Source organism: Mytilus trossulus, chromosome 3 (assembly GCF_036588685.1).
Source record: "Mytilus trossulus isolate FHL-02 chromosome 3, PNRI_Mtr1.1.1.hap1, whole genome shotgun sequence".
NCBI classification, from domain to species: domain Eukaryota; kingdom Metazoa; phylum Mollusca; class Bivalvia; order Mytilida; family Mytilidae; genus Mytilus; species Mytilus trossulus.
In genome coordinates, this window is record NC_086375.1 from 51,370,461 (window position 1) to 51,397,715 (window position 27,255).

The window sequence follows — 27,255 nt, forward strand, 5'->3', positions numbered from 1 at the left end:
GTTTACAAGACAGTTTTTTACCTCTAAAAAAATAATGTTTATGTCTTTGGTTCATTTAGCTCCTACTGATTACAAGATATATATTTAAATTGTATTGTATATCATCTTGCTTGAACTCAATGTCATACTGTAGGAGCAAGAAACACTATCTTATAGAATATAGGTTTGATGTTGTTGTAATAAAATATACTATGATGTGGTTTAAAAAAAATTACAATTTTCTTGAATGGTCTCATTCTGCCAATATACACACGATTTAGAAATACTGGACTTGTATTGTATATTTTTTGTATTTTTTATTTTGTTGTTTTGAATTCATCATGTCAGATTTTTCTTATTTTGTTGCTCTGTTTTAAAATATTTCGTTGCTTTAGAATCGACCATTCCCCTTCAGAAGTTTAAATAAAAACAGTCGGTACTTAATGGCATCCTAGCCATGAGATAGTAATATGCGTAATCTCAATTATACAGGGTTGATCTTGTTCAGATTATTTTTCACTTTTTTCAATTATTGTTAATACTGGCATTCGTGAATTTCGATGCCCGTCTTTACTTGTAACCAATTTGAAGGTAAAGTTCTGTTTTCTATTGTTATACTATTATTCGTAATCCCTGTGAGAACGTTTACAGATGTTACAAGTATATATGAATTTATTTTCTGTTTGATTTTGTTGTATTTTATATTATGCACAGATCAGCCAATGAATATACCCATAGATAAAAAAGGCTTTATATGCAAAAAGTAAAATCACAATAATACTGTACTCCGAGGAATTTTCGATACGGAAAGTCCTGAATCAAAGGCAAAATCAAATGAAAAAAATCACACCAAACGAAAGGACAACAACTGTCATATTCCTGACTTTGAACAGGCAAAATCAAATGTAGAAAATGGTTAATTGAACCTGGTTTTATAGCGCTAAACCTCTCATTTGTAAGACAGTCGCGTTAAATTTCATTATATTGACAATGTTGGGTGAACAAAATTTCACAAATAGGGGTACAAAAACAACACGTAACCTAACAAAAACTAGGTGTGATTTCATAAAAAAACACCATAAGAGACTGGTTCTAATGGATCTCTAATAAAAAAAAATCAGATATATAACCGGTATATCACAACGTTAAAAGTATAATTACAATGCCTTTTATATTGTTTATTAAATTACTTTTTTGGCCGAAACTCTATCACTCCGAAATGACAGTTCTTTTGGTGAAAGTTGTAAAAATGTAAAAACACTGTTTTTTTTACTTTAACAGCTGTTTTTTTAAATGGGATTTGCATAAAATTACAATAAATACTAACACGATTTGTAATTGATTTGATATGGTTTAATGCAACAAATCCTGTCCCTCATACAACAGTGTATAAAATTACTAAACCAAAAACACAACACATACACCAAATACAAAATGACACCAGCTCATTCATAACTTTATGAACTTATACACATGAATAATCAATAATATGGGACTTTGAAAAAAAAACACCTTTTGATCAATGTAAGTATTGTTATAAGTATATTCTTATGATACGTCAAATTAAAAAAAAACCAAATGTTGCATATGTTAAATATAAACTATGACCAGGGTTTGCTATAAATAACGTGTGCAAGGACTTTATTTTAAAAGAAAATAAAAAAATTGTAGTGCTGTTGAAATATTATCTTTTCATAGTATTATTCCATGATAACTTTTCCGTATACATTGAACTTACACGCGAGTCCTCTCATAAGTTCTTCCGCAATCCCACAGCGCAAGTGAAAAGGGGGATCGGGATGTTTGAAAGAGAAGGTAAGCAAACATGGAAATTAGATAGAGTTAAATTATTAAATCATTAAATTATAAGCCTGGTAATTGGTTCTGAAAGAAAGAAAAAAAAATATACGCAAAAATTATTTAACAATTGATATTACAACGTTTGGTTAACATACATAAATAAGAGCAGGGAATATATATATAAAAAAAAATAAACATGGCTGTATAGCATTTCCATTATCATGTTTTAAATTTGCTCCATTATTGACTCTGTGGTTTTTTTTTATTAACGAAAGTTAATTGGCAGGCAAATTCAATGAATTTAATATATTTTGTAAATAATATGTTATGGATTCCTTATAAATGTTCAAATCGTCCATATAGGACTCAGGTAAGTAAATATATACAAATTCTGGGTTATGTATACATGCGTTGGTCAAATAATGTTCGTAACATTATTATTTCAAGAAAGTAATTTCATATGACTTTTGAATAATGTTGAAATGTACACATATAAGATGAATTATGTCCATACATGTGAGTATCAAAACAACCGAACGCACATCTTTCACTATAAGTATAACCCATTTATCCCAAAAGAACAAATTATTCAATAACACTATATTGATCATCATCTTAGAAATCACCAAGATGAAATGAATTAAAAAAATATACGACTCTATGATATTTCTATGAAATGACAAACTTAAGCAAACATCAGTACAAAAATTGTTATAAACATGTTTAAAAATACATATGAAAGTCTCATAGTTAAAAAAAATTGGACTGGCGTGATCTATTTGCATTGATAGTTTGGACGGATAACACTAGTTTCATGTCCCTTTTTCGAACATTTTTTCGCCCATGTGTCCAACAATCATTGCATCTAAAACAAACCTGTAACAGAAGCTATTATATAATTTAAAAAAAAATCAATTGATCATTCCTAACAGTTGCTTATCAATACGAAGTCATCAATATTCAATTGGACAAATATATGGTTTTGGTGGAAAGTCGTGGCTCCAACGAACAAATTCCTTCGGGTGTACAATCTGAAGAGAGGTACAGAGTGCTGTCAGATCTTGCTCGATACCTCTAATGAATAATTTCACATTTGGACATTGGCCAAGATTTACAGCTATCATTTGAGGGCAGTTGTTAAGGGACAAGCGGTGTAAATCATTACAGCCATACATATTCAAAAATTTCAAAGGGGGCGACGCTAATGCCACATTTGTAACTCGTCGACATTTTTCTAAATTCAAATGAGCAATCTTTGTGCATCCCGCCAAAACCATTTGAAGAGTGTAATCCGTCATTTGACATCGATATAAAACAACTGTCTTTACAAGCGGGGTAGAGATGCATAGAAGGTTTACATTACAGTCAAAGAAACGAAGAAATCCTATTGCATTCATGGCATGAATCACACAGGATTCTAGATTCAACTGATCATCACTACAGAGGTTCATTTCAATCGAATCCACACTAACGCATTGAATTGTGAGCGTTTTCAACGCTGGCATCCCAACTAAGGCTACTCTACATAAATGATTTGCTGTAATGTACATATGATTCAAGGTAACGATATCCATTTCTGCTTCCACATGTATAAATCTTAAAGTTGGACTTCGTATATGCAGAGTCTCGCATGAAAAATCTCCAAGCAGACATAGTTCCTGCAAATTTGGTACTGTGTATTCGTCGAGTGTCAGACTGTCATGTGATATACACCCTAAACGTAGACATACCAGTTTGTCGTTGTTTCTCAGAGTCTCCTTGAATGACCTCATCTCAATTTCTTCGCACTGTTTTAATTCTAGAAAAGTTAACTTCTGACTTTTGATTTTCATGGTTCGTAGTGTATTACCTCCATTGACATTAACCTTCCTTAGATTATCCGATGTGACTTCTAAGTGTTCTATAGACGCCAAACCTACATCAACTGTAAGGAAACGTAGAGACGAAATGTCCAGACTGACAAATAAAACGTTCCAAAGGTTGTGCAGGCATACCTTTACTAAGGAATCGGACAGCAGTCTAACACCGTGGAGGTACTGTAAAAATTAAAAAATAAATCATAAAAAGACAAAAAAACAAAAAGGAAATGTTGACCTGAATTGCATATTGCCAGTGTGCGTTTCGTTTTACCGAACATCTAGATACGGGTATTAATATGGCGTGGGAATCATCAAGTCATCACGGTTATTTGTTTTGTAATTTTCGTATTTAGAATTTTTGAGTAAAGTTATGTGTACCTTTGTCTTTTTGCTTTTTTGTTATTTTCTTTTGACACGTATTTGTATGTTTCTTCTGTAAAATGCTTCAATGCTTTTGATTAGTTCTTTGGAATTTTCAGTGTTTTTGATACATAAATAGCTGTTTAACGCATAGTTTTAACGGCTTATCTTGGGAATGTTTCATGACGTCAAAGCTTAAATTGATAGCAGATAAAAATGTTTATGTTTTCATACTGTGAAAAGACAAGTTGGTCAAAATACGTGTTCATTTCTGACAACATCACCTTCGGTGTTTGAAAATGTTAACTCTTTGCAAGAAAACCTAAATAGTGTAGCTTTTGATGTAACTGTATACTATGTTTTTAATGTAGAATTGATTTCAACTTATCCGTGTGTAAGGATAGCCTTAAATAGGCGTGGGAAAATATGGAATCTCCACCATATGTTGCAGTCTATTTGCGTCAATTGATAGTAAAACACGTACGTTGTGGCATCTGTTACAAATGTCAAAATAACTTAATAAAATGTCATTTATGATTCAACTTTATTGATGTTTACAAAATGAAATTATGAATAAGTAATACATAAAAAGGGTATTAGAAATTACCAAAATATTAAACAATAGAACAGAACCCACCAAAAATCAACACATGCATTCTCCTTGAAAAAAATCCCAACGTACAAGCAAAGACAAACATCAAAGAAACAACACATGCTCTAGATAAACTAACCTGATACAATCATAAATATGTGGTGAGGTTAAACCATTTCAACATTATCACAAACATCCCCCTTTGCCGGTCGAAACCATTTATAGTTAAATGTAAAACATACGGTAAAAAAAGCACTGTCCAGCTTCCAACAGGATGAACACTTATTCAAACAAGGAAATAAAAGACGAATTTGGAAATGAGGGACAAAATGTGCTCGTTAAACAATAATAAAATACTTCAGTGTATTTTCTTACCTCGCAGTTGCTGATACTAAGTTTCTTCAAGCATGGTAACTTATTCACTATTTCCCATAGTTCATCCACTTCAATAGGTAAAAAATGGATGCAGAGAACTTTTACCAAGTGTACAGTGCTGTTGTCAATAATGTTACGTGCAATTCCAAACCCTCTTGCTATTGCATCATCACTTCTTCTGTCGGTTATATCTAATCCAGAGTTTAGTTTCAGTTTTACAGTTTCTAGGAAAGGAAGTTTTGACAGCAATCTTTTCACTCCACTAGAAGTTATTCTCCAACAGGCATTGAGGGAAATCTCTCTCAGGTTTGGGAAGTACGCTAGAATTTGTTCAAGTTCGTCATCAGTTAATTCGTAGCCACCGTTTATCTGAACTTGCTCGAGATTGGATAGGCTTGACAATTTATGTAATACTTCAGGTGTCCATAGAATAGGCAGTCGGAGACTTCTTAAATTACTAAGCGTTGGTATCAGTGAAAACACACTGCGAAACACTGGAGAGCTTTCCCGCCAACTGAGCCTTTGAATATGATATCCGTAATTACGAAACATGGAACAAAGCAGACTAAAATGATACATTGCGAAATAGTTCGGATCAACATGAATGTGTCTCCATAGTATACCATGTGTTTGCAAAACATCCCGCCATTTAGAGCAAACAAATGCCAGAAGTGGTAATTCGTCCTTGATTGGATGAAGATAACGGAAAATACGCGCCAAAAGTTCGTCCGGTAATTCATTGATGTCCTTTGCATAACTTAGATCGTTATTAGCGTAAAACAATTGGTGTTCACTAAATAAAGTTTTGAACATCATCTTGAGTCTGCAGCTCCATGCGAAATTAACCTATTTGATCTCTATGCAATATTAACGATTCTCTACTTTTATGTTCAACATATTGGGGATTCGAATTACGTAGGATTATTGACGTCAAGCGCTGTGACACGTATCCTTATTTCAGGTCAAACTTTTATGAATGAAATAATGTTGTTTTTTTCATTTTACGATATTTGTAATCAATAAGTGAATTACATAGTAATGACAACAGATTTTGTGCGGATCATTTCCTATTAATTGTGTGCCATATTGCCTTGTTATACATTGTCGTTATTCGTAAGAATCTATCACATATTTTTCGTTGTTCCAGCTATAAAAACATGTTTTGAAGGTATCAAATAAGATGTGACGAAACCTTGTTTTTATAGATATTTTGTGATTGCAGGATATGTGTGTCCCTCATATCCAACGGTCTGCACAGTTATGAAATAACAAGAACGCCTGAAATCAATACTACATATATTTTACCATGCCACCATAAGGAATTGGTTGACAAATTCGATCTATTTGTGTCTCAACTCACTGGCTTCGTGTTTCCGCCGTCTTAGATCTTAAAGTTACCAGTATTGTCGTGTGGTCTGTTACTTTACTGATTGTGTCGCATTCCCGATTGTAAAAAAATGACTGCGTTTGGAATTACATGATTTGAATTGCAGCAAACCCTTCAAGTACCTGGTCAACATACACGGTCTCACTCATTGTGTCGATCATGTGATTCCCTGAATTGTTTAGTTGTTACTTTGATTTGCCTTTTCTTAATCAATTTACAAGACTTAAATATCGATAACCTACTGTCGCCTTAATTTTACATTAAAGATATACAGATAGTGTGTGTGTTTCGCTGTTTGTATGTTATTATTATAGTAAAATAAAAATAATACTAAACATAATCAAATGGCAAAATCAAAAGCTCAAACACACAAAACCAATGGACAACAACTGTAATATGCCCGACTTTGTACAGACAATTTCTTTTTGTAAAATAACGTTGATATGGTGTTATAGCTAGCTCAAACTCTCACTTCTAAAGTTTTGTGAAATTTAGTTGTTGACCATGTTTATCTTGGCATGTGGCATATGCCCCATTGAACATTTTGACTGTTAAGATTTGCATGGCAGATGAAGATTGAACATTGTTAAGTTAGTGTTAGCTTAACTTGCAATAAATCCAGACAAACAAGTCTCCTACTACACTCACAGAGGATAGCAGACAACTAAATAATATTCAAGTGCCACTTTTTCAAATATCATATCTTATTTCAGACAACAGCAATAGTTCAGAATGGTTACATTAAAGTTCATACACGATGTTTATTTTACCGCATTCTATCGGTGAATTGTCATCATTTATAAGCTATATTATGTCATATTTCAAAACGTAAAATAACAAAAATATTGAAATTTCAGGAAATTCAAATCGGAATATCCATTATCAAATGACAATCGCAAGCCAAAACACACAATTTGAATGGAAAACAACTGTCATATTCCTGACTGGGAACAGGGATTTCATTATGTAGGAAATGGTGAATTAAACCTGGTTTTATAGCTAGCTCAACCTCTCACTTATATGACAGTTGCATAAAATTCAAATTTAAGCATCAGTCAATATTGGTTTTAACCAAAAGTATTCAAACTGGCTAAAATTATACTAGTTTTTTTTTTCATGAAAAAAGATTTAATCATGATGATCAAAATTACAGGTGGAAAGATTGGATTCATATGTTAATCATCCATTTTGTACGATGATGAACAAAAACATTTTGATATAGCATTTTTTTTAATTTATTTACCTGAATTACTAGTTTCCCTCAAAATTTACCTTAAAATTGTGGTTTGGGAGGCATTTTTATGTTCATTGTGCTATTGTTCTTATTACTACTAAACTCTTATTGAGTTTTGATTAAAAATAATATGGCTCTGAAGATGATTAGTTGAAGGGCTGCATAGGATGATTTTGCTCATCTGACTTTCTCTTATTTTGTTCAAGAATGGGAGTATTTTTAATTCAAAGACATTTCTTCATATTTCAATTTTAGATGATGCACTAAATTTTTAATTTATTGATTTTGATATGGTCATAATAGATGGAAAGTGGAATATTAAAATTAAGAACTGTATGCTCCTTTTTAACACTTTTATTGGGGTGCAAACGTGTTGACACGTAATAATTTGCAAGATAAAGTAAAAACACTAAAAATTGGTAAACACTGCCAATAAAAAGCAATAACTCCTGATGATTACAGCCATATACTTATTTGAAGATCTAGTTTTACTGATCATTTTTGCTTTTAAACTTTCTCTTATTTAGAATCTTAATGCATTTTATGAATTATACATTTTAACACTGACATTTAACATGAAATCTGTGTTTGTGACACCTGTTAAGTGTTCATCATTTTTTTTTTCAAACTTGATAACTTATGTGCCCAATTTGTTTTAAATAAGGTGACATTTTAAATTAATGATGATGATGGATCTCTGTTTAACTAAAGTAGCAAATTAAATGCATATTCAGGATAAGAACATGCAATACAAATATTAACCTTACTTTGTACTATACTGACACACTGAGCCAGATTATCAACATGCTAATTCATAAGGTAAATATCTGCAGGAAGACATGATATCCTACCAAAATCATTTTTCTGACTAATGGGCCAACCACCAGTTTTCCCTCTCACTCCATAATAATGTGTGTCTTGCAGAGAATAAACAAATACTCGTTTCAAAGTAAATTTGTAACTACTGCACCTAATGGAAACAAGCTACCAAGAGACTACTGAAGTAGTACTCAAATTGTAATTGTTATTTAAATCAGGCCAAAAAAAAATCTAATGGCCAAAGGTAACATTTGGCTAATGATATTTTTTTTACAGTATTTCCTAGAAAATTGACTAATTGTTTCTTTCCTTATAAATTTGGTAGTTATTCTTAAGGGCATTATATAGGGATTTCTGTCCTTCTCACAAAAACCTTGCATGTCAGAAGTTATGCCTTTTTGCTGAGTAAACAAAACAGATCATTATATATTTTATATATTTTATTTCAATGTATCTATCAGCTACCCTTGAGATGAGTTATTTTGTCTATAATTTCAGTCAAAGTCTGATCAAGGGAATCACAAACATCTTTAACCTCAGGCTTAAGTTCTTCTGTCATTGGATCTGTATGTTGTTGCTGAAAGGAGAAAAAAATCTTATAAGATAGGGAACAATTGAAAATAAATACATAGCATAAAAGGATACAAATAAAAGTCAACACTTCTAACAGTATCCTTCTAACTTTGCATTTTACAATTCACAAAGGAAAAGAAAACATATCATGTGTACCTCTTTATGACATACATACTCCATATTTGAAAATACCATAGCTACACAGGTAAAAGTGGCACATTTACTAGTATAAGGAGCAGTGCTTTTGTTGCTGCTTTTTACCTCAAAGTTATAGCAATAGTTATGATAACATAACAAATATAGTAGACTTTCATCCAATATGTGTTTTGATTTTATTTCAATCTATATTCTGTTTATAAAACCTATCAATTAATACAGTGAAACCTGCCTGTATCTTATCCCTTCTACACAGAAATAACTTATCTACTGGTGAATAGACAAACATTAAAATTACCAGAGAAAAACAATTATATATCCTGATATATCATCATAGACAGGTTAGACTAGTTTACAACAAGCTCAGAAATGCAGATTTAACTTTCGAACTAAGTACTACTGTGCATGATCTTCAAGTAACGATAAATGGGTCAAATGCTCAATGAGTGTGTTGCAATACTTGTGGTTTGTCATCTAAATGGCAATATCTATGAAACTGACACTAACACATGGACACTAATATTGATTGGCTTGAGGGAACATCTATTTCAAACCTATTAAAGACCAATAATATAAATGAGCAACAAGGAAATAACAGTGAGGTACATCATACTATAGAAACCAGATTAGCACATTGTGCAATCAGATCAAAAATGATGATTCAACTATCAGTGTTTGCCCTTAGCATCTTCAAATAGCAACTTGAGATTTAAATAGCAAAGTTTTCCAAAATATATTAACACCACTTCAATAATACATTCTATTTCAAATTAATTGGACCCTGTGGAGGACACTGACAACATAACAAAACATTTTACCTTAATTTTTGTTACCACTCCTTTTAACATGAGTTTAGCAGACGACAACATCTGTACACCTTGCATGCTGGTTGAAGCTTTTTCACTACACTTTGTATACACTGCAATAAATATTTAAAGTTCTGTGAAGCAAACAATATCAATATATAAAACTAAGGTATACCTTGCTTACGTAAAAGAACTATGTTTGTTTGAATAGATCCTTTTAAAGATTTATTAACTATTAATTATTTACATTCAGATGTGTAAAACTAATCCTTATTGTATGCATATCATAGCCATCTGTCAATTAATGTGTTGTTCCATCATTCATTTATTAATTTTTCAACATTCTAAATTTTAGAATAGTTCCTCTCTCATGTTGACTTTGAAAATGTAAGGTCATTTGCTCATTGTTGAAGGCCGTATGGTTACCTAAAGTTGTTAACGTCTGTGTCATTTTGGTCTTTTGTGGATAGTTGTCTCATTGGCAATCATACCACATCTTCTTTTTTATATATCATATATCTTTTTCTACACCTTTCTTACTTTTTAATGGATGACTGAGGATAATATTCTCCCAAGTAATGTCAATAGTTCACATAACCAATATATGACTATGTAAGCTAAAATGCCATCTTTGTGTGGTATAGAAATTACATCAGACTTACTATCTGCTAACTCTGTAGACTGTGTGGCTACCTCTTTACACCTGTCCAAATCTACCTGCCAATTAACATCCTGTACTACACACCTGTGCGATTTCTGAAGATACTGTAACACCTGAAATGTAAATATATCAAGTTTCAAATAATGATGAATGGGAAAGAGCTTATATATAAGCCTTAAAAATAGTATATATCCTCAAAATACAGAATTTAAATGATAAATGAATTAGGTAATATGTTACTTGATAGTAATACCTATGTGTCTGTGCATACAATCCAACTGTATGTCCTAAAACTGTCATTTTACATACCAGTTTTATTTTTTGGTATATCATGTACTCTGTATATTCCTCAAAACAACATTTCTACACAGCTACTTTTGCATAGGTACTATTTCTGTACTAAAAATTTACTTTTAATATTCAGTACTATTTTGTTACTTTAAATTTATTGTAATATTTAGGTACCTGCATTTTACAGTACTTAATTTGTACTTAAAATTTAGGTACTATGGATTTTTGGTTACAACCGTTACATTTTCAGCATTTTGAAAGTTTTTCTATTTCAAATCTCTTAAAATTATGATTTTCAAAAATGGAGTATTGTATTATTTCTGTATCAAAATATTTAGTACAAATCAAGTACTGTAAAATACAAGTACCTAAATATTACAATAATTTTAAAGTAAAGAAATAGTACTAAATATTAAAATTAGATTTCCAGTACTTCATATTTTTAGTACAGAAATAGTACCTATGCAAAAGTAGCTGTGTATGTATAAGACATCACATGGAAAAATAATATTTTTGAATGTTTGTGTGTTGCGTCATTAAAAAATACTGAACAGTGGGAAAAAAAATCTTTTTAACACTGAAAAACAACTAATGTGAGAAAACTTACTTTTTGTTGTGTTTCAGGACTGTTGTCTGTTCCATGATTAGTTAACTGACCATAATGCTTCCAGATCTTTGAGTTATTTGTTACCTGTTAGAAAGATTAATTTATCAATGTGTCAGTTTTGTATAGTGTTTATAAACATTGAATCAGTAGATTTATATGTATCAGTTAATGGGTATTAGGATCTGACAATAAGCCAAGATAATATTGATATATTGAATCCTTTTTGAAGAGTTGTGATGACCAGATAGGGGCTAGATCCTATACACAAAAAGGAATGTCTTTGGGAAATCCTGATGGACTAGATAGGAGCATGCTAAACACACAAGGACAACACTCAAATTTGAAATTTGAAATGAACATACAGGGGCGGATGAAAACTCAACATTCTCCCCACAGGAATATCTGTATACTGTGGATTCATAATTATTCGTTGGATACCAATTTTCAAGGATTTAGTGGTACAATTGAACCAAGAAATTAAATGTTTAACAAATGACAAATTTTATTTAGTAATAAAGATAATTTTATACAGTAGACTTGTATAATGACTTCAGGAAAGCATCAAAATCAAATATCCACGAAATAAATTTTCCTTCATCCATGAAAATTAGTACCCACAAAAATATATAAGTCTACAGTATCAGAATTAGATGTTTGTCTAGACAGTCATACAGCCTGATCCATAGATGTGTGCAGGGGTATACAAATCAAAAAACAATTTAAGGGGCAAGTATAGCACATTACCTTGGATGTGATTCTGCCAAACAATTCTTGTAATTTCTGTTTAAAACTGGTTCCTGGTTTACCATTACAATCTGATATGTCTTCTACAACAACTCGCACTAACACTCCCAGAACCTGATATCAAAACACTGAATTAATATCAAATTGTATAAAGCCTTTCTATAAAAGTATCCTGAAATTAGATTCTTAAACAACAGTTAAAAGATTACTTTTTGTTTAAATAAAATTAATTCATCTTGGTTAATCAAAACTATCTGTAAATAAGAATTCCCATATTGTAAACCAACTCATTTTTGTGGATACTTTGTTTTGTGTTGTCCACTTTGCTGCTATTTAATTCAGTGATTTTCAAATTTACTTCTTGTAATTTAATAAGTAAAGATCTAATTTTTACATATTCAAGTTATTTTTCTACCTACTAATGTTGCCAAAAAATAAATCACTTGTAAAATTAACTTGGTTTACAGTATGTCATCCTAATCAAACCAACAGAAACTAATATTCTAAATAAAAAAATCATCTCCCTACTTTTTTTTCAATGAAATTCAATTCACTTTGTATGCATAGTATTTCTTTTGTCTTATGATAGGTTTGTAAGAATTTGGTTTTGATAAAAAAAAATTAATAATTTAATACTTTTAATTTCCTTTGTACTAAAAACATTCTTTACCGGCTGTACATCAAGATAACAGGGATTGCATGGACAAATTCAGATTATCAATTGTGGAATTAATGCCACTAAAAAGTTGGTGCTATCTAAATAAAATAAATAAACTCATCATAGATACCAGGACTAAATTTTGTATATATGCCAGACGCATGTTTTGTCTTCATAAGACTCATCAGTGACTCTCGAATCCCAAAAAGTTAAAAGGCCAAATAAAGTACAAAGTTGATGAGCATTGAGAACCAAAATTCTTAAAAGTTTTGCCAAATCCACCAAAACAGTGTTGTATCAGAATCACATTTCATTTTTCAGGAAAAGTATTGTGATATTTGATCAACATACCTCTGGGTCTGACCATTTGTCTTTAATGTCCATCAGTCTGTGATAGGAATGAATAGCTTCACCAAATTCACCACAGTCAGTACAAACCTGCAACAAACAGTATATAACATTTATATAGTTTTCTTATGAGAAATCTTGGGTAATAGTGCATGATATTTGTAGATGTTGAGACCAGAAAAATTAACAATAAATCAGAACAACTTGCAAGAAGCTTAATATCTGTGAATTAAAACAAGAGTTCCAATATCCCCTGATTTGCACATATAATATCTGTCCAAGGACAATAACTTAAAAAAAATAATCTTTTTAACATTTTATTTAATATGTTGCAAGAAATATAGCCATGATCACTAACAATTTAATCTTCTATATAAAAAGTCCCTTATGTCTATTCAAAAAAAAAAATTGCACTGTACACACTCGCAAGTCTACAAATCTCTGTCTCTGTGGATATTTATGAAAATACATATATACAAGTTCTCTAAAAAAATTATAAAAAAAAATCGAAGTTTCCAAAACATTGAACCATATGCTTTATTGGAAAACTCTTTTTGTATATATACACTGTGTATCATCAGTACAGCGGATATAGGTACTAACCAAGCCAGCATGATCGATTTTGACCTTACATGGTAACGAAAATCTTTGGTTTGCTTTATCAATATTCAATGTACATTTCTCAACATTTGAAATTCCTGCTCCCAAATAATTTAGCATAGATTTTTTCCTATTTATAAAAGAAGTTTGATATTCTAATAAGAACAATTAACTTGTTCATGCGCAAATAGTTGTGAATGTCAACACCAACTTTCAATTTCAATACAGTTGTTGAGACATTTACATTCTATCAGAAAAAGAGTTGCAATGAATATTGATTTATATCGGACGAGACGAGGGCCAACTTCTTTTACAAGTATTTGCACATGCTTTTAGTAATCCCTCTTGTTTTGGGAAAATAATGAGACATCTCTAATCATCAACTTACGACCAAATCATTTCTTAAAACAGCAATTATGTTTAGATTGAAGTACACCTTGATACTATGTGAACAAAACAATGATTTTTCATTACCGTGTAAGATCAAAATCGCTCACGCCCACTTGGTTAGTACCTATATCCGCTGTACGATGATACAAGGTGATATAGCAGTTTGACAAACACTAATTGCAATCATTCAGAAGCTTAATATTTCCTTAAAAATAGAACAAGATTAAATTGTTAAGCAGATCTTTACAGAGTTATCTCCCTGTTATGTTACGTACCACCTCAAATATTTATATATACTTTTTGTAATGACATTACCAACAGATAATTTTCCCAGATCCTCCAATCTTCATAATTGCATTTCAACGATTCTTTAAGAGCTGCACATGCTTTACTCCTGAAAAGAAAAAAAACTCTGTGTGTTAAAAACACATCAGGACTTCAATAATCCATTTTATACCTTTTAACAAACAAAATCTTAATCCTAGTATCTATGAAGAGTTTATTAACAATCGAACATATTCATATCAGTAAGATTTGCCCTTGTAACATGATTTGTCAGGTTAATCTAAATCATAAAAAAAGCTTGTACAAGATCTAAAAAAAAAAAAATGGATGTATAGATAACATTAACACCTGACTGTATCTACATGCATGGTAACTGCAAAAGAATAAAAAAAAAAAATATTAGTAAAATAAAAATTATTAATTTATACACAAATATTTTTTTCCAAACTTTGTCTTTTGATACGGTCATCTAAATCATGAAAAACTTTTCAGTCCAAGATTCCTAAAATTTCGTGAAGGTTTGACAACGGTATTGCTGACTAAAACCTTTTGTGTATCTTGATGTAAATTGCAAAAAAATCACTTTATCATTAAAAAAAAAAAAAAAAAAAGAATATTGTTTTCAAACTATGATCTTGATAGGGGGTCTCATTGGGGGGTTCCAATCCCGTATCCCGCTTACTGTTTTGTCAGATTCCCGTATCCCGCTTACACTATGTACATAAGCAATTCTCATTTTTTTCTAATTTCCTGTGTCCTGTTAGACTTCATTTCACGTGTTCACGGCACAATAACTTGACTTTGAAAATCGGCAATCCCGCCTCACGCTTAGACCCCAATGAGACCCACTTGATATTGCCTTATGCTCACAAAAAAGCTTCTATCTAAGTTTCATAAAATTTCTGGAAGATTTGACAACTCTATTGATGTCTAAAAAAAACTTTAACCAAAGGCTGAACCTAAATGCCAGGAACACCAAAGACAGATATGATTCTCAGGGAAAACTTTTGATAAAACTACTTACTTTTCTTTCAGTTTTATGTATGCTGATGCTAAGTTATTCCAAGCTTCATAATTCTAAAATATATAAATGTTATAAAATACCTATGTGTTCAGATTTTAAAAAAATGTCTCGTCTCTATAAACATTATAAAAGCAATATGCAGCATATAATTTAATACAAGGTTATCAATAACATATACATTGTACTTGGAGAATGTTCTCGTTTATGTTTATTTGAAGATATTTTGACTTTTCTCCATATTTTAAGAAATCTGGATAAATCATAAGTTTTAGCTAGGAACAGTATATCTAACTATATATATGTTCCTGGTTTTAGTGATATTCTATTTTTATTTTTGATAATTTATGACTTACATCTGTGTCTATCATAACACAACGTTTGAACGCTTTAGCAGCTAACTTATTATTTTGTGAAGCTGTCGCACAACAACCATACGTAAACCATACAGGAGTCTGTAAAATAATTAGTTAAAGAGATATAAAAAAAAGAAGATCTGGTATTCAGTTCCATACCTAAACCATACAGGAGTCTGTAAAATAAATAGCTAAAGAGATATAAAAATAAGAAGATCTGGTATTCCGTTCCATACCTAAACCATACAGGAGTCTGTAAAATAAATAGTTAGAGATATAAAAATAAGAAGATCTGGTATTTGGTTCCATATGTAAACCATACAGGAGTCTGTAAAATAAATAGTTTAGAGATATAAAAATTAGAAGATCTGGTATGGGTTTCGTATGTAAACCATACAGGAGTCTGTAAAATAAATAGTTTAGAGATATGAAACTAAGAAGATCAATGAGACAACTATCTACCACAGACCAAATGAAGTAGAAGTAAGGAAATAGGTCACTGTACTGCCTTCAACAATGAGCAAAACCCATCCCACATAGATAGTCTGTAAGAATAAACAGTCAAACATAGTGAAAATACATGTCAAGTAAGAAATTAAATCATTCTATTAGATTTTACTGTCTTTCATAAAAAAAGTCATCTGTGACTTTAATATATTTTCAAACAGAATTCCCATATTGAATTCTTAGTTCATGTACGTTGAAATATTTTCCTTTTCTAACTTTGCATAGGCGATCAAAGAATTGTATCACTTACCTGAAGAGAATTTACTTTCAAGGACTTTTCAAAACACTCCAGAGCCTTTTGAAACTACAACAAATTAATCAAAAGTTTCAGCAGAGAATTTGATAAACTTGTTTTGATACAGATAAAGTGGAACTTTAAAGGTAAGCTAATTATCTCCCTTGTGTAAACATACTGGTTTTTTTTTTTCTTTTTTAACCATATTTTTTTTTCTTTAATTTCTTTTTTTAAACTGACTATATCTATATTAAAGCATAAATTTATTAAACATTTTTTTAAATTGTTCAATAATGATTTTTTGTACAAAATTTATGAACTGGGGCATTTAGTTTTGCATAAAGCCTGAATGACAATTAAAAGTTCAGGGCACGTGAAACATTGTTTATCCTGTCAACTACTTTGAATGGTTATAGTTTGTTGTACTTACATTTTCTTCAGCAAAGTAAATATAACCAAGACATCTCTGTGATCTAGCATTATGATGTTTTGACATTTCCCAAGCTTTCTCGTAAAAACTTTTATCTCTGGTAACATCCCCAAGGAAACACCACATATTTGGAGTCTCTTTGATTTGAAGTTGTTCTCTTATCACTGTTTCTGCCTGAAAAATAGGAAACAATCAATTATATTTTTTATTTCACAGAGTTGCTGGTCATTTCTGCCTGGAAAATAGGAAACAATCAATTATATTTTTATTTCACGGAGTTGCTGGTCATTTCTGCCTGGAAAATAGGAAACAATCAATTATATTTTTATTTCATGGAGTTGCTGGTCATTTCTGCCTGGAAAATAGGAAACAATCAATTATATTTTTATTTCATGGAGTTGCTGGTCATTTCTGCCTGGAAAATAGGAAACAATCAATTATATTTTTATTTCACGGAATCGCTGGTCATTTCTGCCTGGAAAATAGATAACAATCAATTATATTTTTATTTCACGGAGTTGCTGGTCATTTCTGCCTGGAAAATAGGAAACACTCAATTATATTTTTATTTCATGGAGTTGCTGGTCATTTCTGCCTGGAAAGTAGGAAACGATTACATTTATTCTTATTTTAATATATAGTTGCTGGTCATTTCTTCATGATACAACAGTCAGTTTATCCTTGATAATACAATTGATGAAATGAACAATATATTGAAAAGGGACATTATAAAAGCACCAGAGAGAATAGAAATCAGACAAGAAGATAAAACTGCCTGAATGACTGTTTCAAGTTTGAATATGACCCATTAAGTATTTTAAATGATAAAATCACCCCATTTAATCATTTTATTGAACCCCATTATATAAATATGTAACAATGTAAAACAAAGGGAGACAACTTATAATTTTCAGATATTTGATACTTTAAAAAACATATCTTGTTCAATTAAAACTAAATCAGCATCTATGTCTGATCATTCCTTTTAGATAAGATGCTTACTTTTGTGGGTAAACTATCAGATAAACAGTGGCAGTCATTCATGCCTTGAATGGTTATAGAAAAAGTATTTTCTTTAATTATCATGACAATCCTTTATCGTAATCCTCAAGTATTGAAAACACAACTTTACTTTTAGGAACCTTGTTGTGGGAAATTTTATTGCTCTCTAATTGATGTTATGTAAATTTACCTTTTCCATCTTTCCAAGTCTTTGATAACATTTTATTGCATCTTCCCATAATTCCAAACGTTCAAACAAGTCTAATGCTGCACCAGTAGCACCAAGATCCAGTAACAAGTCAGCTAAATTTTTCTGTTCACAGAAAATTTTATTTTATTTCATTAAAGTTAAATTTATAATCAACTCCCTACCCCAAAACCTGTATAGAAGAAATATAATATTTCTCCTCATTGCCTAAGAGAAATTCTACAAATCTAATCAGTATTATCTACATTTTTTTTTATTTATTTAACTTTTGAAAAATGAATGTGTACAATATTCTGTGATGTAAAAGATATCTAAATTTTTAAAAGTGAAAATCATCAATTTTGTCATAATCAACAACATATAAAAAGCTTTGAATGGACAGTTCGTCAGTAAATGCACTGATCAGTCCCCGTATACATGCCTGCTGTAAATCCCTAAATCAATAACCAATTTTTCGTAATTCTGGTTAAAAAATGAAATAACTGCACTTTCGAATGCATACCTGTACTATCCAGACTGGTGGAATACCTGCACTATAGAACAGCTGTAACCTTTCACCTGCAGGTGGGTCTTGTTTTTTAGTCTGGTTAACAAGTTCCTGAAATAAATATTTAGAACATTTTAAATCATTTTAAATTTCTACAATTCCAGGTGGGTAATATTCAATTATTTGGCCTTAAAAGAGTGCTGCTGGCTAGATGTTACTGTTTTTTTTTTTATTATACCCTTCAGTAAACAACAAATACCATCATTGGAACTAATTGTAGTCCAGGGCCCTAACAATGTATTCAATATTCTCAACAGAATTGCCTGCATTTTTAGGGACTATTTTATACATGCTGTCTTAAAATAAAAGCAGATGTACATTGATTATGGCAATTATTTGCAACAGTTTTGTCATAATGTTGAAGACATAAATGTCCAAAGCTTTGTTCTATAAGGATGCAAAAGACTTTGAAGTGTTAACATAACAGTTAGTAATATTTTTTAAAACATTTCAGTCCATATACTATTGGAGATTTTTCATTTCATTGAGATAAGTTTATTAAGAAGTAAAAATTCTTATCTTTGTGATTTTTTAAAAGCCTTTTATCCATATGTGAATAATGAACAGATTTCCTGTACCTCAAGTTGCATCATGGATCTCTCTACTGTTCTCCTTCTGCCTCTCTGAAGTAAACATCTACGATACAAAGCACTAATACATACTGACCAACACTTTACTTGTGATAGTACATACTGAAAAGAAAAAAATAATTCAGTTTCAATTTTTCAACAATTTGTTTGTAGCACAAGTAATCAGGTACTCTTCCAACATATGAACATACATAACTATTCCATCATAATGACAATGCTTCAAGAAGCTCTTGCTTTTAAACAAAAACAGCTCAAGGTTTAATAACTTATATCATCAACATTTTTATATAATGGTTTCTGATACACTGACATGATAATCAATTTTTATGAGCAAGCTTCCAAAATTTCAAAGTCAATTAACAATGATAGTGTTTCATAAATAAATAAAATCAGTGGTTGTATCATATCTTATTGTGTTTTGTCATTTAGGGAATTTGGTACTGATTGTAGTTTTTGATACAGTCCTTTCAAAAGTGTTGAAAATCATATGTTGACCTGTAGATTTATTCAAATCTAGAGTTTGGATAATTTAGAGCTTAACATAATATTGTGGTCTGTTGCTCTCTAGATGTCTTTTTTCTTGTTGGATTGTTGTCTTCTTGGCAGTTACCAAGCATCTCCTTTTATTTATCTATCTGTTGTACTTTGTAATTTTGGATTGTTTCTAATGGATATTTACCAAATATCTTTTTTCATTCATGAGTCAATCCTGGTGCAAATCAGCAATAATTGGAAGTTGTTTCTTTCGAAAAGTATTAACATGGAAGTAATGAAAAACCTTCTTTAACTTAACAATGATTTATAAGGCAAGGTTAAACCCTTTCAATTGAAATAGGATTACATATGCTTATACATATGAAACTAAATACTATTGTCTAAATTAATTGATGCTACTGGTTTTCCTTTCAATATTATGAAAACAATGTGCCTTGCAATCTACAATACCATTTCTATGCTAGGAAAGTAATCATATGTTTTTTGATTGAGTTAAGTCTGCCAATTGATATTTTATCGTATGTTTTTCTATGTTGTGATGTTATGCTATTGTTTCAGAAAAAGGGAGAAGGTTTGGATCCATTAAAACGTTTAATCCCGCTGCAAATGTTTGCACCTGTCCTAAGTCAGGAATCTGATGTACAGTAGTTGTCGTTTGTTTATGTAATATATAAGTGTTTCTCGTTTCTCGTTTTGTTTATATAGATCAGACTGTTGTTTTTCCCGTTTGAATGGTTTTACACTAGTAATTTTGGGGCCCTTTATAGCTTGTTGTTTGGTGTGAGCCAAGGCTCCGTGTTGAAGGCCGTACTTTAACCTATAATGGTTTACTTTTTAAATTGTTATTTGGATGGAGAGTTGTCTCATTGGCACTCACACCACATCTTCCTATATCTATCTTTCATTGCACAGCACACTTTCTTACATTAATATAAGCCATGACTTCTTCCTCTGTAATTTGTTCCATATGAGCTTGACTTCTTCTATGATCCTCCCTAAAATATTACTTTTATTATATATTTGTTTTATAAGACGATGGGAATTTATCATTTGATACACAGTTTGATTCTTTTTTTATTTTTTTGGAAAACTTCGCATTGATTCTGCATTTTAACCCAAAATAAAATTGTGCCAAGCTATAAGTTTTTGTTTCAAATCTAAGAAGAATAATACATTGGGTACTTGTTTGTTTTACAGAGCAAGGCCAAGTACTAGTCTAAAAAATAGGAGGCAAATGTATTCAAATATTATGCTACTTCAGTTCTAGATATATAGTTAAATAGAAATAATTCAAATGTAAAAGAAAATAATCAATGAGTTACCAAACAGCACATTTATTCATGAATGCACTATGAGTCCATTATCTGTCTTGTTCAGTCATGAGTTGAATATTTTTCATTCTCAGATTAGTTATTTTTTTTATTACATGACCATGGAAAAATACTTATTGAAATTAGATAGAAAATAGAAGGAACTATATTTTTTTAAGAGTTGTCATTCCTTTATGATGTAGGGTCATGGAAAATATCTTGACAACACCCATTGTTGCTTGATGTCAGGAGTGAAATTATCAATTTTTATTTCGTACATGAAATTATCAATTTTTATTTCACAGGCAAATCCTGGTAATTTATTGCAACCAATGACATACAGTGAGTATTCTTGTTGAATGGTTATACATTTGTCGTCTCGAGGGTTTTTATAGCTGACTATGCGATATGGGCTTTGCTCATTGTTGAATCAGAACAGTGACCTATAGTTGTTAATTTTTGTGTCATTTGGTCTCTTGTGGAGAGTTGTCTCATTGGCAATCATACCACATCTTCTTTTTTATACTTACATCATTCCAATGACCAACGACTGTTCTACAGGGGACAACTTAACATATGATAGATCTCCCTCATCAAAAGTTATAGCATCCATTACTGTTTCATCATCTAAGGGTAAAATCTGAAATAAAAAATATTTTTTTCAAAGAGCTTTTGACAATACTGAAGTCTATATAGCTGTACACTATTAAGCATAATTTATCCTGTTACAAACTCAGGCAAAAAAAATATTCATATGTTTAAATGTCAAATATTCACACGAATAAGCCAATTAGAACTTGCAATCATAAAGTTAAATGTTTAACATTCGTTCACAAAAAAGTATGTTAAACCAAATTACTTACAATATGTCATTATAAGAAAAGTTTTTGGTACAAGATGAATGCATTTACCTTAGGTAGACTAGAAGGACCCTCAGTATCATTAATAACATCTGTTTCCCTGATGACCCTCAATACTAGCTGTGACTTACTGTCCTGTTGGAAGCGTGTTCTCTTTCCCATTAAACCTATTATAATAGTAAGAAATTTCAATCTCAATTCTGTATACAAGATCAATCCTATCTAATAAAACACTTCCAATTATCAGTATTTAGAAAATAATAAAACACAGAGTTTTTGCAATTAATTTAAAGAACATTAATATGAGTATCAGTTTATTAAGAACCTGAGTTTCTCATTTGTCAAAATATGCCATTTTGATATTTGTTTTCATCATCATTAAAGGGCAATAACTCTATGTATGCATGAATTTAAAAAAAAAAATGTATTAATTCTATTTTTTTAGAAAGCAACTGATAATAAGGAGATGTGGTATAATTGCCAATGAGACAACTTTTCACTCTAGTTAAACAATACCTGTTAATTCTAATGTTAATCCTGCTACTTTGATAGCTGTTTTAAAATGTTCTTTGGCCCTCTTATACTCATAAAATGTATGACACAAATACCCAGCTTCTAAATTAAACTGAATAATCAGATCTCTGGAATAAACATAAAAGATTTAGTAAAATTGCTCATTAAAGACTGATTAATAATTATTACCTTATTATAATACAAATATAAAGTCATAATTCATTCTTAAATCATACTAACTAATAATAAAACTCAGTTTACTGTAAAAATACCGACTTTAAATCATACTGGCAACATCATAGTCACTACGGTAGATATTTGATAAGATTGATGTTTCTCCTTGTCAATGTTACCTGAAATGACTCACAAAGTTTACATTCCCTACACAATCCCTGATTAATATGCATCATCATTATTCTTTACTCAGTATTATTTGAGTTTGCCTAAAAAGCACTTTTAAGTTTTAAAATTAATGGGAAATTTTTGTCATAATTTTTCAGAAATTCTCTTGTATTTACCATAACAAAAATAGAGGCATAAACAAAAGTTATTCTTTTTTATTGCTATGGATTCATTTATATTTTTGTGGGTACCAATTTTCTTGGATTAAGGAAAACTGATATGTTTATTGATATTTTATTTTGTGGTACAAATGTATTGACAAAGTCGGATTATAAGTCTATACAAAATTTGTCATTCATTAGCATTTCATTTCATGAAAATTGGTATCCAACGAATGATAATAGATCCACAGTAGTTCATACATGTTATATGAATATTAATAAAAAATATATATAAATCTGTCAACTGCATGAAAAGAATTAAACTAAGATATAAACAAAGGTGATTCAATCTTTATCAATATCAAATATGAAGTGTCCCATTGCCAGTAAATCCAACTACTGTTTGGGCAGTTGTAAGAAAAAGGAACAATTATTTTCATATTGTTCTTTTTCAGAAGACTTTGTAGTCTTTTAAATAGAAAGATAAAAGGAATTTAACTTTTTATATACCTGTTGGAGTCATCTGTGAGGAGGGGTTCTGTTTTTGATACTACAATAAAGAAAAAAAGATGAATCAACCAACCTTCAATTGATTTTGAGAAATGAAGAAAAATTCAGAAGATTCAAGTTAATAATTTAAGACACCTAAATTTCATTGTGTCATTTTTGTCAAATAGGTTTCAGTTAAGGTCATGTTTGTCAAAAACAGTTAACTGTCTAATAAAAATATGAAGATGGTAAAAAATGAACAAATTACCATTAAAAAATTACATTTGTCTGGTTAAATTTGGTTTAGCAGTTAAAAAGAAGACCTTTAACATTTAGACTGAGTTCTACATACATTCATCCATTAACTGTATACATGTTGCTTTGATTGAAGGAGATTTATCATCAAGTATAAACTGGTGTATGGCTAAACATCTCATTAACCACCAGGACCAAGTCTAAAATAAATGTATACAGAAAATACTCAATTTTAGTAATGTTATGAGATTTCCAACAAATCAATATCACTTACAGGGACTACATTTAAAGCTTGCCTTGTAAAACATTACTCTGAATAATCAGAATATAGGTGTAATACCACCAAATCATGATACGTCACATCCATTTGTATACAAAAATAGGTCACAAAAAAATATTCCCTTGAATTTGACCGTTGTAGGTAATTAATCCTACATTTTATTGCAGTTAAGTATTTCTGTGTCATAAACATATGTCTTGGGTATTTCAAAGAACCATTATTTTTCTTTTTGGGATTTCTATAGAATATTTTGTAATCTTGAGGTTACATGGTGACTTAACCTTGTACACAGATAAAAAAAAGGGGAGAAATTTGATTGGTTAACTTCCAGTGATGATTATTTTCTTATATGCCATGAAATGTTATGTGGATTTTTTTCTATAGTACTGGACAGAATATAAAACTGTACTCATGCCAAGTATTTCTTTATTTGAAACAAAGATAAATTCTACACATTTTTTTGAAAAGTGCAAATTTAACAAAGACTAATAGGGGAATTACATCTATATACACAAAATCATATTTGCTAAGGAAAATAACAAATATAGGTGGCCATTGCTGACAAAAATGGCTGAGTATTTTATATTACTACTGTGTGTATGCAAAACAATATTTAACCTCTAATATTTCAGAAACTTGTTCAAGAGATAGGTCAATTTGACTGAAGATACATAAAGTAAAGATTGCTTTGCAACTTTTCCTGCAAAAGTTCAAAGTTCTGTCCATCAATGCTAAATCCCATGGTTTGTCCAAAAGTGCTGAAAATGACGTTGAACATCAACTATCAAGGGTAAAACTAAAATCTTACCTTTAAAGATTTGATACACTCCCTATGTTCAAGCAATATTATTCTGGCTATATATAGATATTCTATTCCTATACATCTACTGTAAATTTCTTCACCATCCACATATAAATCTGTCTCTATACTTGTCCTAAATATATGGTCCTGAAATGTTATATCAACAAATCATGAAGATAAACAAAATTGAAAGAAATACAAAATATACATATCAAAAAATGAAAATTCTTTATAAGGGGAGACAATTCTCCAGTCATGGAAAACTTTGAATTGTCCCATAATATGTTTGTTTTTAAACATTTAACAAAAAATGTTTTAATCATCCTAAACAAATTTCAAAAAACAGAGGAAAATGGTTTAACAATAATAGAAATAATCAATGTAACAAACATGTTACTGATAAAATGAAGGAAGTTGATAGTTGACAGAACAAAATTTTGCTGATTTTACAGTATTGTATTTTTTCCCTATAAAGTATTTATAGCAGTTTAGTGGGAGAAGAATTCTAACTGCAATTTGGTAAAATATTTGAGCAATTGCTATTGAGGTTGGCCAAATACTTCGGGATAAGCAGTGTTCTCACAAAGGATTTTTGAAGGTGAGTCCAGGGACTTTTTATTTTCGGCCATGATGAGTCCAAAAGTCAGAAGAAGATATTTTATATTGCAATAAGATTTATTATTAGACCAATAAAATTACATTATATTCAGATTATCTTTTAACTTTTGCATAAAATGATGCTCTGTGTGTTAAGTTTATAAAACATTTTACAATTTTACTGCATCTTTGGACTCACCAGTTTTGATATGGAGAGTCCAGACAGATTTCCATGAGTTCAGGACTCATGGACTCGCCTTTGTGAGAATCCTGATAAGCACATTAAAAAAATAATTTACATTGATATAATGTACTCGTTATCTATAATAACATCCTGGAGATTCTTCATCTACATTATCATGATAATGAAGGTCATTCTAACATTATATATTACCTTTCGCTTCTCTTTGATATTAGATGACAAGTTCATTCTAACATTATATTTTACCTTTCGTTTCTCTTTGATATAAGATGACAAGGTCATTCTAACATTTTATTTTACCGTTTGTTTCTCTTTGATATAAGATGACAAGGTCATTCTTACATTATATTTTACCGTTTGTTTCTCTTTGATATAAGATGACAAGTTCATTCTAACATTATATTTTACCTTTCGTTTCTCTTTGATATTAGATGACAAGGTCATTCTAACATTATATTTTACGGTTTGTTTCTCTTTGATATAAGATGACAAGGTCATTCTTACATTATATGGGGACGAAGTCCCCAATAACAGTAGAAAATTCAATAAAAAAAAAAATTCGGGAAAATTTCCTGAATTTTTCATTGTACTAATGAACTCAAAATCGTTCAATTTTTTTTATGTCATGTTTTGAAATCCCGGACCTGCGCAGAAATCTACTATGTACTTCCTTTTTCCGGTCTTGTGTTGTATGAATCTTTGAGGAAAATATATATTTATCAGTTTAGAATAAAATTGGAAGGAATACAATACCTATTTCATTTTTAATAATTCTTTGATATGTTAAAAACGTTACCTGATGATAGCGTTTCTTTGTTTACATTGCATATGACGTCATAGTTAAATAACGTCACAACTCAAATCCATAACAGCAGAACCAAAATCGGAAACGTTACGGTAATTCCGTTTCTTTCTTTTTACAAATATTTAACTTACAAAAAAATTCATACAGACTTCGTCCCCATTTACAGGTAATGCCTGCCTCATATTATTTTACCGTTTGTTTCTCTTTGATATAAGATGACAAGTTCATTCTAACATTATATTTTACCTTTCGTTTCTCTTTGATATTAGATGGTAAGGTCATTCTAACATTATATTTTACCTTTCGTTTCTCTTTGATATAAGATGACAAGGTCATTCTAACATTATATTTTACCTGATGTTTCTCTTTGCTATAAGATGACAAGGTCATTCTAACATTATATTTTACCTTTCGTTTCTCTTTGATATAAGATGACAAGGTCATTCTAACATTATATTTTACCGTTTGTTTATCTTTGATATAAGATGACAAGGTCATTCTAACATTATATTTTACCGTTTGTTTCTCTTTGATATAAGATGACAAGGTCATTCTAACATTATATTTAACCTTTCGTTTCTCTTTGATATAAGATGACAAGGTCATTCTAACATTATATTTTACCTTTCGTTTCTCTTTGATATAAGATGACAAGGTCATTCTAACATTATATTTTACCGTTTGTTTCTCTTTGATATAAGATGACAAGGTCATTCTAGCATTA

The 27,255-nt window shown here is 30.4% G+C and overlaps 2 protein-coding genes across 2 annotated transcripts; both read right to left on the bottom strand.

Moving 5' to 3' along the window:
- Positions 1 to 1,336: 1,336 nt before the first annotated feature.
- Positions 1,337 to 5,993, bottom strand: LOC134711772 (uncharacterized). Its single transcript, XM_063572638.1, has 2 exons — positions 4,966 to 5,993; positions 1,337 to 3,815 (listed from the first exon to the last, which is right to left on the bottom strand). Exons 1-2 carry the CDS (start codon positions 5,779 to 5,781, stop codon positions 2,733 to 2,735), a joined length of 1,899 nt encoding a protein of 632 aa, XP_063428708.1. The 5' UTR covers positions 5,782 to 5,993; the 3' UTR covers positions 1,337 to 2,732.
- Positions 5,994 to 8,827: 2,834 nt separating this feature from the next.
- LOC134711773 (tetratricopeptide repeat protein 27-like) lies at positions 8,828 to 25,986 on the bottom strand. The gene is made up of 22 exons (XM_063572639.1): positions 25,973 to 25,986; positions 24,934 to 25,074; positions 23,943 to 24,045; positions 23,612 to 23,651; positions 22,602 to 22,726; positions 22,137 to 22,252; positions 21,756 to 21,865; positions 20,841 to 20,910; positions 19,409 to 19,522; positions 18,786 to 18,881; positions 18,266 to 18,388; positions 17,074 to 17,247; positions 16,659 to 16,712; positions 15,902 to 16,000; positions 15,549 to 15,601; positions 14,555 to 14,633; positions 13,253 to 13,339; positions 12,244 to 12,357; positions 11,500 to 11,583; positions 10,603 to 10,714; positions 9,953 to 10,053; positions 8,828 to 8,982 (listed from the first exon to the last, which is right to left on the bottom strand). Exons 3-22 carry the CDS (start codon positions 24,025 to 24,027, stop codon positions 8,863 to 8,865), a joined length of 1,956 nt encoding a protein of 651 aa, XP_063428709.1. The 5' UTR covers positions 24,028 to 24,045; positions 24,934 to 25,074; positions 25,973 to 25,986; the 3' UTR covers positions 8,828 to 8,862.
- Positions 25,987 to 27,255: the final 1,269 nt, after the last annotated feature.